The sequence below is a fragment of the Rhamphochromis sp. 'chilingali' genome (genome assembly GCF_963969265.1).
Source record: "Rhamphochromis sp. 'chilingali' genome assembly, chromosome: 5".
Classification (NCBI taxonomy): domain Eukaryota; kingdom Metazoa; phylum Chordata; class Actinopteri; order Cichliformes; family Cichlidae; genus Rhamphochromis; species Rhamphochromis sp. 'chilingali'.
This window is the reverse complement of record NC_137932.1, coordinates 21093424-21107079: the sequence shown is the minus strand read 5'-3', so window position 1 is coordinate 21107079 and position 13656 is coordinate 21093424. Positions and strand designations below refer to the sequence as shown.

General features: G+C 37.8%; 2 protein-coding genes across 4 annotated transcripts in view; one reads left to right on the top strand and one right to left on the bottom strand.

Annotated features, from left to right (window-relative positions):
• The window catches only part of LOC308397092 (uncharacterized protein), a gene marked incomplete at both ends in the record, with an annotated part of 535410 nt that overhangs the window by 297611 nt on the left and 224143 nt on the right, over positions 1-13656 (top strand). The gene's annotated exons all lie outside the window — the stretch shown is intronic.
• Positions 1664-9833, bottom strand: vgll2a (vestigial-like family member 2a). 3 transcript variants are annotated; one of them, XM_080883653.1, is made up of 4 exons: positions 9590-9833; positions 7713-7950; positions 4371-4868; positions 1664-2359 (listed from the first exon to the last, which is right to left on the bottom strand). In XM_080883653.1, exons 1-4 carry the CDS (start codon positions 9665-9667, stop codon positions 2316-2318), a joined length of 858 nt encoding a protein of 285 aa, XP_080739779.1. In that variant the 5' UTR covers positions 9668-9833; the 3' UTR covers positions 1664-2315. The 3 variants fall into 3 exon arrangements, with proteins under 3 accessions (XP_080739779.1, XP_080739777.1, XP_080739778.1); XM_080883651.1 differs by having other exon boundaries at positions 1664-2133; XM_080883652.1 differs by having other exon boundaries at positions 1664-2133; positions 7713-7947.

Below are 13656 nucleotides of genomic sequence, written 5' to 3'. Positions count from 1 at the left end.
AATAAAATGTTTAGAGACCTTTACATCACATGTTGGTGGAAGAGGTTTTTCTGTCAGGGCCAACAATGTGCTCAATATGCCAAGAAAACAGGAACTTGTGATTTTTAAACATCACAAGTTCCTGAACCTTGAGATTTTCAGTATAAACACAAATAAAACAGAAAGGCAGCAAAACGGTGCAGTATAATTGGTGTAATAATTTCAGCACGTAATGCAACATGTAATGCTCCTGCAGTAACCTTGATGAAAACATTTTAAATTTTAAACCAAATGCACTTGAGATGTTTTGGAATCATCAAATCTATGCTTACTGAGCTAACAGCCTGTGTATCTGCTACACTCAAAGGCAACAAAGTCTGCATTCCTATCCTGTTAATCATAGCCATCTGCAGTTATTAACCATCAAAAATGTAAAGAAAAACAAAACATTTTGTAAAGATATTGATTTGTTTTCCAACATCTTTGTTGTGGTATTGTCATATATATTAAATCCTCAGTGACACAGGCCTAGACGCCAAGCGGTGACATCGGGTTAGCTATGCTGAAGTGTGCATTTTGACTGAAAGCTGTTTTTTTGAGGTTGGTAATGTCAAAATGGTTACATGGAGATATACAGTGCAGCACTAAAAACTTCCTTGCGATTGCTTCAGTCAAAAGCAGAGCTCCTCAGTCATGCTGAATTGTCTGTTAACATTCGCCAACTACTCAAAAAGCAAAGTGAAACTGTCAAAACTGCGATGCAAATTTGAAATGGAGACCTTTGGCCCTTAAAGTAAAAACTGTGCACTTTAAACTGAGTTGGTTTCAGCAGTAAGTCACTTTTACTTTGAAGGCAGTTCCAGCTTCACACTATTAAGTTTCACAACATCCTGGCGAGTGAATGGCAAGTCTTTGCAGATGAGTCAGCATCTCCGGGCAACGATTTACCTGGTGGTGGCCACCAACCACAAGCAACCATTCACCAATGGCTCAACGAATCCACATTTGTCCCTCACGACTAGAGGTTGCGGGGATTACTGATTGATCTTCAGGTCTGTGTTACTGAGCCCTAACTTTGCACAGTGCCATATGAGACAACAGTTTGCTTCATCTTTAAAATGTATGAGCACACTTAAAGGAACCTCACACATTTTCCCATATTTTCCCAGTTTTGGAGATACTAGCTGCCTTTCTCTTGAATTCAGTGGAACTACACAGCATTCATCTTGTGGTGTTCAAAGCACCAATAATGTGGATATTTTTTTAAAAAAAAACTGCAATTGTGTCTCCTTCTACAAATCATGACCCAGAAGCCTGTTTTGTTTTGCTTTTTTCGTGCCAAGCTACACCTGCTGAACATAGTTTCCATGTGGCACATTGAAAGACAGGGCCTGAATTTGGTAGAGAGGAAATAGTTCTAGATGGTGGATTTAAAAAAAATATGGTGTGCTCATTTTTTCTGGAATGACGTACTGCTGCTATGTCTGCCACTTTAAACACCACATTGTCACTTAGTGCAATTTTAGGAGAAGGCAGCTGATGTATAAAAAACTGGGCATCTCACATCAAAACAGTTAAGATGGATATTTAGCGCTACAAGCCAGGAAAAATATGCCTCTTTAAATTTCTAAGGTTTGAAGCTGTAATCATGGCTTAAATATCTTTTGATATCAGTTTAAATTCATTCATTCAGGTTACATTTAATGTGTACTGTGCTGTGCCGGATGAAACATTACTCCATGTATACCCAAAAAGTTTGTCCTCCTCCCTTCGCTCTCAGCCAAAATCTTGCTGTGCTGCCTCCGTGACACCAGCGTGGCCTTTCCTCCAGCCATAACACACTCCTAGTGTCTGAGCCCAGTTGCCCCAGTGAGGCAAGTCCTGCCAAGTCCTTTCAGGCGCTAGTCTTTGGAGTCCGACAGCACATGTGTCTCTGTCCGTCTGTCCAAAGACTTTTTCCACTTTAGGAATGTTGTCCCTGCCTGTTACAGAAGCACAAAGAGTCTTGTCTTTGTCCATATCCATCAAGATCATATTTTCTCTCTCTCCCCTCTGCGAGTCCACTTTTGTTTCCATGTTCGCTGTGTATCCACACTGTTGCCCTTCAGCTCAGCAGGGCTGCACTGCTGCTGCACAGTCCGCCGTAACACAGAGCTGCAAGTAAACCAGAAGCCGTTACAGCAGGAAAAAGAAACTGCTGCCTCACTGTTTTTGTCTATCTGTCAATTTATCTGTCAGTCATCCCACAACAGCAGTAGAGTAGAGCAGGAGTGCAGGAAAGCGGCTACAGCCAAAGTAGTAGACAAGAAGAGGGGGGAGGGGGGTCTCAGTGGTCTCTAAAACCAGTACAAATCCTTGCTCTTATCCTGTGCTGGCAGACCTGAGAGAAAAGGAGAGAAAAGCAGGAAAAGAAAAGACAGAGAAGGAAAAGAAGGTAGATTAGAAAACGAGGCGCAAATGCCCTGTTGATAAAAGCAGAAGGAACTGCCCGAGGCAGAGGGGGATGAAAGCGCGACAGCAACAGAAAAGAAAGTTGACAGCTGGTGTTAAGGTGCTGATTGACAGCCAGTTTGTTGGTTTAAACCACTTGTGTAAGTTGATCTCAGGCAGGGAAACAGAACGTTATTTCATTCTGCTTTTCACAGTATGTTACTAAAGCTGTTTCCCCCCAATTAGATATTGAGAGATACACAGAAAGAGAAGGTTATAATGAATGCTAGAGCAGCCTCATTTATTAATTAGTTTTCTAAATGAGTGCGCTTTTTGACAAACCAAGTTCAACATCTGCACAAACAAGCAGCAAAGGTTTAGCATGTCAATATAGACAGCAGAAAATCCATTTAAAAGACTGATATCAGTGTCAATATGAATGTCACTTACTGGTTTTCACGGGTGGTTTTCATCGACTCGAAGTCAAAGTGTAAGCTCACATCTTAAGCTCAATTGATTGATTTTGTTTCAATTACTTCAGCCCCATAACAAGTTAACCTTGCATCTCATTACACAGTTTTCCCGAGCCTTTCATTCTTCTCAAACAGTATTTAAAAGAAAAAAATCCAGTAACTGACACTTCACAGATACGTCTGTTCTCGGTGTCTTTCACCAATACTAATTAACAATGTGAACGAATCCAATGAGAAGAATGCGACGCAGCATTTAAATCAATCCAGTCTGCAATTTGTATTAAGACTGTTCTGTTCTAACCTCACAACAACAAATCAATATAAAACAATTATTCTTCTGTGTTTGCTTTGAATCTCTTAGTGTGGGAAAACATTTTTATCTCAATTTCCAATTAAAGGTCGTGCTCTTTCTGAGATCTTTGATATCCGAGGAGTTCTCAGTCCTATTATTACTCAGTACTAGAGTAGTTTTGGATGATTTACACAAGCAGATTAAGCCAACTTTCTTTTAGGATTTCTTTTGGATATCCACACTCATTCCTAAAACTAGGAAGAACTTTCAAAAATCAAGTGTTTAGCAGTATTAAACCTGAGCTTTTGGCTCATATACTGACAAAAATATGTATGACAGTCAATAAAGAAAAACATAACAGGTCTCTCTTTATTTAAGCTAACATTTTAAGTAAACAATGACCAGCCGACATGCAATTTGAGGGCCTCATCACAACTCACCAAAATACTGGCCATCGACCCCTGAGGCAAAGCAAGCAGACTAAACCTTATCCACTGCAGGATTCTGCCATTAATTTGTTTTTCTTCTCTAACCATTCATGAAGTTTGCATTGTTTCATAACAAAAGCTTAGAGAGCATTAATAGAGAAAGCATAATACATCTTAATCTGAAAGCTGAGGCCTTAAATAGGATTCAAATAACTTTAGCTATCTAAAAATGTTAAATTTTGCATGTTAAAAGATTATTTTTAACTTATGCGATGACAAGAAGATATCCAAAAATTAAATTGAGGGTTTTTTTATTGCAAAATTTACCTTCCAGTGCTTGGTTCGGAACTATTTTACAAAGAAAGCGGTTCTACTCAAACAAAAATATTTTAGATTTTTGATTAAACTTGGTTGTTGAATTGCTGGGCCTCTCTTCCCCAAGCACAAAGCTCATCATTGTTTTATCACTGTTTTACTAAAAATAGGCTGCTGACTAAAAAGCTGGTGTAAAAGTCATTTTGTCATAACTGTGCAGAATGTGTGTGCTGCAGTTCAGCCTTTTGTTAGTTCTATTTGTTTAGTGCATATGACAGTTGTTGCAATTCTGATGAGGAGAGATCCTCCTGTTCATCATCCAGCTGTTTCTTCTTTTTTCTGTCTATTTTAGCTCAAGTGCCCACTTGAGTTGAATTTTCTGTTACCTGAAGGACAGAAGATGCAGTTTTCTATGCAGATCCTAAAATAAATCGACTTCAAAATTGGCAGTACCTGTGTCCATGTTCAGTCCAATCTCTGTTCCTGCCCCCGTGAAGGCACCGCTCCAGGTCGACCCCGTCCCCGATTCCCCTTTACCCCCGAGGTCACAGGGAGAGCCACTGGGCCCCGGTACCGAGCTGCCGGACGTCAGGCGGTGGTGCGACCTCACTGACGGCACCAGCAGCGAGCCGTAGCGTGGGTCGAACGCTGTGCCGTACATCTCGTGAACACCTGGACGTGGGTAAGCTGAGCTCTGGGTGCTTATAGCACCTCCTAGCGAGTAAGGGTGATGGTGGTGATGGTGGTGGTGGTGGGATGGGTGCCAGGCATCGGGGCTGGGCTGGTGGAGGTGGCTGTGCAGGGAGGCAGAGGAGTAAGGGTCACCTGGAAAGGAGAGCTCTGTGTGGGGAGCCGACAGAGCGCCGCCCAGTGTGGAGGAGACTGACGGCTGGTAGGAACTGTTCCAGAAAGACGGAGGGAAACTTCTCTGGCTCATAGGAAAGGATCCATCTGTGAAGATAGAAATGCACATTAATGAAGGAAACTCATTTCATAAGTATGACACACCTACTTATTTAGACTTTTAAAACGTATGTAGCTTGAATAATGTTAACACATTGTGGTTGAAGGTTCATTCTTGACTGTTGTTTTGAAACAAGGATCATTTTTTTAGCGTCATAATTTATGGTATGCGTATTGAATTTATCGCAACTTATTGATCATCTTTTTAAGGCAAAAAAGCATAAAATACAGTCTTTTCAGCTCCTTTAATGTGAATTTTGCTGCTTTTCTTTCTTTAATATCACTGCAAGTGGAATCAGTTAGTTTTTTTAGACAGTTTAAAAATGTAATTTGAAGCTGTGTCCTTGGCAATGTGGTATTTGTGATGGTCATTTCTCACATTTTTCTGATATTTTATGTACAAGATAATCAATGACTGCAAAATAGTCGATGCAATTTTAAAGCAAGCGCTGCTGAGTAATAATAATAATAATAATTGTGAGGCTTGAGGATAGTAAGTTTTGTTACAAAATGGTACGACAATTTAAATTCCTTCCTCACTCACAATCGGTCATTTTTTTGCTAATAAAACTTACATAAAGGTGCTGGATTTAAAAAGTGTTTGCTAAACGGGAAGAAAGGAAAAGCAACTCAATTCAGCATAGATTTCAAAAATAATAAAGGAATGAATCCTTTTATGTCGGCTTTTATCATCCCTTTATGTTTACACAGCTAAAACTGAATATTAATGGGGATACCAATTCAGTTTCTTTTAATTCTTTAGCTGATGGAAAGAATCACCGGTTAACGTGACCCTAAAAAGGATTTCACTTCAGCGAAACCTGTGATAGATGTAATGTCATTAAAAGCGATATACAAAAAAATAAATGAGAAAATTCCTGGCAAATACTTTTAATTGTGCACTGAATTTATATCTTTGGATAAATATGTAGCTCTCACCATCTTTAATCTGACCCTGTAAAGGTATTCCTGTTGTTGCATATATTTAAATCACTCCAAATCAGATAACTGGCAGCAACACAATGTGGATTTCTTAACATATTGTCATATGTTTTTGTTATCATCTCTTTTTCGTTGCCATAGTTTACACAATAAAAAATACAAATTCAGACATGAGTGCTCAGGTGTAGTTGAGTTATTTCATTCTCATATTTCCTTTGGGACTAAAATTCACTGAATTATTTTAGTATTTTTATCTGCATTGTCTCCTTTCTCTTATTTTGTTGGGGACGTTGCACTTGGGCACCAATTATGGCAACCCCCCCCCCCCCCGCCTTGGATTTATTACTTCCTGAGAATTCTATCCTAAACCAATTAGATCAGGCGTGGGTTGATCATCAGTTTGCTTTGTGTTTTTGTGCTCTCTGGTCCAATTCCAATCCGGCCCCTTCACACTCCCGCTCCGTCACAAGTGTAACTCCACGAAGAGTCACACTTGTGGCTGCTGAAGGATCGCTTAATTAATGGATATGGTAGAATCGTAGCGGCAACCTCTGGGATGTTCTCGCCTTTCTCAGCTCAAAACAGGAACTTGCAATCAGCATCTGGAGTGTCTGGATGTATTAAGATCGGGTCCATTACTTATTGGAAAATACAACTGCTCTGTTTCAATTTCATTTCCTTCACAGAGTGTGGTTAGTAAGCCTGCACTGGTGCAGCTTTGGCTTTGGTGGGTTTATAACCCACTTCCACTCAAGGCTAATTGGTTTGGAATAGCACTTAATGTAGGGGACCGTCCACGCAAAGGCGCAAAGGGACTGAAAGCATGCAGGGAGGGGGGTGTAGCTGCCAGATTGTAATTGGGCCTCTGACTCTGATGAAGTCACGGTAGTGTTGAAGCAGGATTATTCCACTGAATTTTCCTCGGAAAATGCAAAGTCAAGGCTCAATTAAAAACTTTTTCCCCCCTTAGAAGGACACAACATATAATTATGTTGAGCATGATGGGGTTTTTTTTAATAAAAAATGATTCTATTTATGTGATTTTACTGTAATAGTCAGTAAAACTTCTGTTTTCATTTTAAGATATTTGCACAATGGACCATTATCACACTTGTGGTGCATATGAAACACGTCTCTCCCTCTAAATAATCTGAAAGCTGTTTCAGAGGCGTTTCTTTATAGACTAAATTCTTCTTTTTATTCACAAGAACAGGCTGAATTACGCCTACTTATTGAATACCTACTTATCGTACTATTTGTATTTATCATATGTATGTTTCCTATATTTAATAGATACAATCAGTTATTTCACTTGTAATTTTCTACCACTAAAGTTAAATAGCAGCTTTCATCATTGTTAGTGATGGTTCACATCAAAAGGTGGCATTAAAATCAATCCTACTATTTTAAAGACATACACACGTTTGGGGACAAAGGTGACACACAACTTTCCATTATCCTTTCTATACACATGGACAATTCCTAAAAAAAAAAACACTATAAAAAGTTGGCATTACACATTTAAAAATATCACACCAGTGCATGTAAATAGATGCCTGGGGCATAATTGATTCTACTCAATCACTTTAATATTTAAAGACAATGAAAAGCAGCATAAAACTCCACTAAAAGAAATAAGTGGCAAATATGCAGGAATATTTAAGTATCACCAGTGGAAAAGGGCCACAACGCTGAGTCCGCCAATGTCAACATCAGAAAAAAGATCACACACCACACAACCTGAGAATATTAAGGCATTTCATGAGTAGAAATGTGAAATGTTGAGAAATGTTGCCTACAATTCTCAAAATACTGACAAAATAATCCACTAATACACACATATGTGTGTGTATGTATACATACATATATACAAAAAGAAATACTACACACCTCTTACGGCCTTGTGGCTGCTCGACGCGGGGTATGCACTCGTCTGGCTGAGAGCTCGGCTGAAGTGTTCATCCACCACCGCACTGATATCGCCCTGGAAGTAAGTGAAGAGGACACAGCGGGAACTCAGGTACTCGGCACCGGGCGGCAGCTCCTTGTCCTCCTCTTTGATCGCCGGGGGGCCAAGCCGGCTGCCGCTGTCCTGGTGGTCTTGCATTTTGGAATACAAAGCCAACTTCTAAAAAGGACACAGATATATTTATATGATTGTAATAAAACAATATACTCATGCTTCTGATGCATATATAATTTTTTGTATTGACATGACATTTGACATCAAAAATATATTTCTATAAGGACACAGCAGGTTTTAGAGGAAGATAAAGGAACCCAGTTAGCATCTGCTTGTCTGAGACTGCATTGTCTTAAACTTTATAATAACTTACAAATTTGGCATTAATTTTGAAATTTAAAAAATAACGTTTTTTGCAGTTTTTGGTCATTTAAAAAAAAAAAAAAACCAGCTAATACTTCCAGGTATGAATGAATAAACTGGAACATGCTGATATTATCAACATGTGAAGTAAATGGTCGTTTTAAAATATAATAATGTATTAAATGTGTGCATAGTAACTGATAATTACAAATAAATAAATAAAAATATATCAATAATAGTGTTAAAACAATATGTAAACGACTTAAGTAACATCAGGGCATCATATGATTGTTGGGTTTTTCTCTGTATCTATGAAGCGCCTTGAGGCGACTTTTGTTGTGATTTGGTGCTATATTACTACAATTGAATTGAATTGAATATATAATTACTGTGTTATATGATAAATTCAGTTTAAATGACTAAACAAAATAAAGGATTAGAATTTGCTGTCTAGCAAGCACTGAAAATCTAGACTATAATCATGTGGTGTAGCTGGAACAGGCTCATCCCCAGGCTGTTTAGACCAGACAAAGTGAGTTGTAGCACTATGCGAAATATGTGTAGATGTTGACTGAGAGTAAAAAAAGAAGCTCTTTAACAGGTCTAGAAAAGCCTGTTTAAAACTAGTCACTCTCTAACTTATGACCCTTGCAGGCTTCAGAGGTCCCACTGACAGAAGCAAATATAATATGAAAAGTTTTGTTAGTAGATGAAGGACATTTAAGCTGAAAACAATCTGAGATATACTTTCAAAAAGTGACAATATTACTTTAAACTTACTGATGTTACTTTAACAACTGCACTTAAAGATAAAACCCGAGTAGCAAATAATGTCTGTTGCAGTCTGAATAGCACACATAAAAATATTTTAAAGCAAGAAAATAAATACATAAATAAATAAATAAATAAATACATTTTAAAACAAGTAAAGAGATAAAAGATTGTAAAGCAAATGAGTCTTCATTAAATCTTTTTTATTATTATTTTATTTTAGTTGTACTTTTGACCACGTTAAATTAGAATGTTTATCTAATACTGCAATTGACTCTATACCACATATATAACCTATGAGGTAACTTAACAGTGAGATAAATGCAAACAACATAAACTGTTGACGCAAAATTGAGTTTGAAACTTCTCTACACTTTACGTTTTGTGTAGCGAGTTTGAGCCTTGCAGCAGGTAGCGCAGTGATACAGTCATTTTTATAAGATCCTAAGCGGTGATTAACTGTCTGTTTAACACATTTTTAAATGCGCGCTGTTTTTAAAGAGTGCTTTTAAGGGCTGTAAGTTTAGGTTGTGCGCTTTAATGGCCTTTATCTTTTGGATTTATGCGTAATAAAGTTTTATTGACTTTAAATAAAGTTTCTGCATGTGGCTTGCAGCCTAAAGTGAAGACATAAGTCTTATAAAACACTTTATGTCTGTGTGTTCCGTACCTGGTGGTGATAGGGGCTGTAGGAGCTGAAATAAGGCTGAGGACCAAACACTTGGTACATCACATCCAGGCAGCTCATGGCGAAGAAATCACGGATAAGAACCAAGCTTCATTGATAGAGCGTGTATGGTCGGACGGAGCTGAAACAGTAATCCAGGAAGTGGTGGAAAGCGGCACACTCTCAGACTCTCTCCGCTGAGCCGCTCTGCGCTCTTTACGCACTGGACTCACACTGAAGAGAACCCCTACAGCTTCCAACCCTCCTCCTCCTCCTCCCGCTACACACCCATTCTGACACCTCCTTCCTACCAATCCGAGCACAGAGCTCCGCCTCCGCCTTAATGGGCTTCTAATTACCGAAAACCAAAGGACACCGCTGAAGCGTGGAGCTCAGGCGTCTGCTGGAAAAAATGAAAAAATCTTCACTTATACTTTTGATAATTATACTATTATACTGTGCTCTATGAAAACTCTGTAATCATAGTCGTGGAAATTTTTTACAAAACTCCTTCCTTCATTATTTCCAATTTCCAAGTGAGACTTTAAAACGCAGGATCCAAAGGACCTGCTGTAACTCTGCCATACACCACAGGATGACCTCAGAGGTCCCGTGTCCCGATGGGCTGACACTTTACGGAGACATGTGGCTTTTAATGCTGTGTTTGAGCGGTGTATTTTTACCCAGACACTGGGGGTGGGTCTGTGGGGAACCTATGTGGCACCAGGTTACCTGGTAACTTGTCTTTATTCTTATTTTCATTATTAACAATAATAATATGCTAATCAATAATCAACACCATATCAAGTTGTAAGTTTTGGTTTTATTTAGTTTTTTCTCTTAAACATGGGAAATTAGGTTTCTGCTTTTGTACGTTGGATAATAAGTACCATGATTTTTGAAAATGATATTTCCCAAAATTAAAAATTTGTGTAATACCCAGTGATACTGGGTTAAACAAAGACTATGCTGACAAGTCGGTTATGTTAACTTCCATCAGTAAGACTTTATGGTGAGTATGATGGTGCAGAGCTGCTGTCATTGCTCCCAGCTGAAGTTTTCCTCGTGGTTGAAGTCACAGTTGAGAATGTAACAACTGCTGCTTCCTGCTAATTGAATGAGTAAACAAATGAAACCAACCAATGAGTGGAATGTAAAGCTATGAACTTCCCCAATCCCTCAACGGCTGCCCAAATTCTGGAGGTCAAAGGTCAGATAGTTTGTTCCCGGTATGGTGGTATGTCAGTGTGAGTGTGTATAAATATGTAGACTTGTGTGTGATCTACATGAAAGAAAATAGAAAAAGTCATAATTCATAGACTTACTGTAACACGCAGCTTCACCAGGTTTTAATTTAATCTGGTGTATTTAACATCTACAAAGCCAATGTCAGGACAAAATTAGTAATATAATTACACTGCAAGAGTCTTTTTTTAAAGCTACAATATAACACAATAATATACAGCAGTTATATTTGTTTCAAGCCCTGCTAACAATATTACTGACAATTATAAAACAACAGCACAAGAATAAACTTATTACAGTGTAATAAAAACAATGTATTATGCTAATAGACAACAGCTCACTTTTAGCTTTCCTTTTGTTTTTTCTCATTTTTATTTATATCAGGTGATTCACGTGATTATATTCTTTAATATACTATATGGTATATTGTGCTTTAAATTTTTTATTTTTTCTTATTGTGTTCTACAGAATTTCAAAGGACGCTTGCAAAAGGTTTGAAGCTGAATCATACTAAAATAATTTAAGATCATTTTAAGAGACCTGGAGGATAATACTTCATATTACATATTATACTTCAGATAATATTTCAGTCAGCAGATGTTATCTCTGAACATTACTGCATCTGCTTCCTTGTGTTTGTGATGATTACATTTCTGATGTTTTGATTTAATTTAGTCTGGATGCTTTCGTATCGCACTCTTACGTATATGTGTGAACTTCCTTGGTGAATTTTGCAGTGTGTATTTGTGTGTGTTTGTGTTATTGTTATGTAACCACATCTTTCTGAACTGCTGCCAATGATATTTTTAATCTCAATAGTATTATTGTCCTAAAAAACTCTAAAAAAAAAAGAAAAAAAAGAATCAGTTTTGCTTCAGGCTATATTAAATTAGATACGTTTACCTCGCACCAGAGTTATTAAAACTTTGTTGTTTGTTTATTTGTTTGCCTTTTCATCAGCATTTATTTATATTTCTTTCTTCTTCTTTTTCTTTCTTTCTGTCTTTCTTTCTTTTTTTTCTTCTTTTTTTTTTTTGCCAAACCGGTCTTCTTGGTTCACTTTAGTTGTTATCATTTAAAAATTGTTATTTTGAATCTGCAAGGTCTAATATGGTCAGGATAGATATTGCATTACACATGCGAATCCCACTGACTCACAGTCAGGAGATCCAAGGCTCAACAAAGCATGTGATCCAAAAGTTTCCTCACACTGTAAAATCTAATATTGTGTTTAATTAAAAATATTAAATAGGCTGAACTCAGTTTTTATCAATTTGTTATTAGAACTCGATTTAAATAAGTGGATCGTTAAATGAAATGGATGAACCAGAATTGGTTTGTAAAAATGCTCCAACTTCAGTGGTGTGGAACTGGTTTAGCTTTCGTCTAAAGCATTATTTTTGGTAGCGCATGCTAGCGGACCGTCGTTATTACTGTGTTGTTTGGAAAATACGGCACACTTAAAATCAATCCTTTGATTTTTCTGAAAATCGACAGTGCCCCTTATAATCCCGTGTGCCTTATGTATGAATTCTGGTTGTGTTTACTGACCTCGAAACGATTTTATGTCGTATGCGGCGCTCGAAGATCTGTCAAATATTTTAGTATGACTTTGCTAAGCTATGAAGCGCACCGCTTGATGGATTGTCGGAGCATTACGGCATCGTAGTCAGGAGCCTCGCAGAGTGATACCTACTGTGCTTTAACATAATATTACCATATTGTGTGTGTATAACCTCTTTTTAAGTTTTGTGGATATTATACATGGTTATGCTGAGGATATGTCGGCCAATTTCCACTGGAAATGCCTTTTGGTTAAACTGTCAGCAAGGAATTTGCATTTGCACTGTTACATTTTTATATAACTTTAATGCACATAAAAAACAGCTGCTTGTTTAAGTGAAAATACATTGATGGGGTTTTTTGCACTAATAAAGCTGTGGAGTTGTAAAGTATTTTGTCTAGTGTCAATTATATCGTCAGTTATATCGTTATCACAAATTTTCAAATGTATATCGTGATAAATATTTTTGGTCATATCGCCCTGCTCTAATTTGAGCATTACACAGCTACATTCTCGCCTGAAAATATCTTAAAAGGTTATTTTGTGAACCAGAAAGGGTAATCTGGGGAAAAGGAGGATCGCATTTGTCAGCCGCAGTTGTCGGAGCCTGTGCATACTTGTAAGCGCGGCAACTTGAAATGTTTGTCAGTAGGTAAACAATTAGTATTGTACAGTCAGAAATATCAAGTTATTTTTAATACTGCAGACTTGCAATGAATAAGTTGTCCTAACAGTCATCTTAAGTAAGCTTTACTCATTTACAACGAGTTTGCATATTTTTTTTGAGTTCTGGAAACTACATAGGTTTTTACTCTGTACTTTAAGTGAATAAGTTGCCTTAACTTAGTCATCTTAAGTAAACGAGTTTACATAGTTTTTTGAGTTTTGGGAACTAACGAGGCTGTACAGTGTACTCAAAATGAGTAAGTTGCCCTAACTTAATCATCTTAAGAAAAACTTTATTCAATTTTTTGAGGCAACGAGTTTACATGGTTTTTTTGAGTTCTGTGAACTAATTAGATTTTACAGTGCAGGCTTGTTGTGTTGACCGATTTGTCCAAAGGAAAAAAGCATTTCCTATCATTTTGCATTTAGCTTTTGGCCGCACGGTGGCACGGTGGTTAGCACTGTTGCCGCACAGCAAGAAGGTCCTGAGTTCAATTCCAACATCAGGCCGGGGTCTTTCTGTGTGGAGTTTGCATGTTCTCCCCGTGTTTGCGTGGGTTCCCTCCGGGTACTCCGGCTTCCTCCCACTGACCAA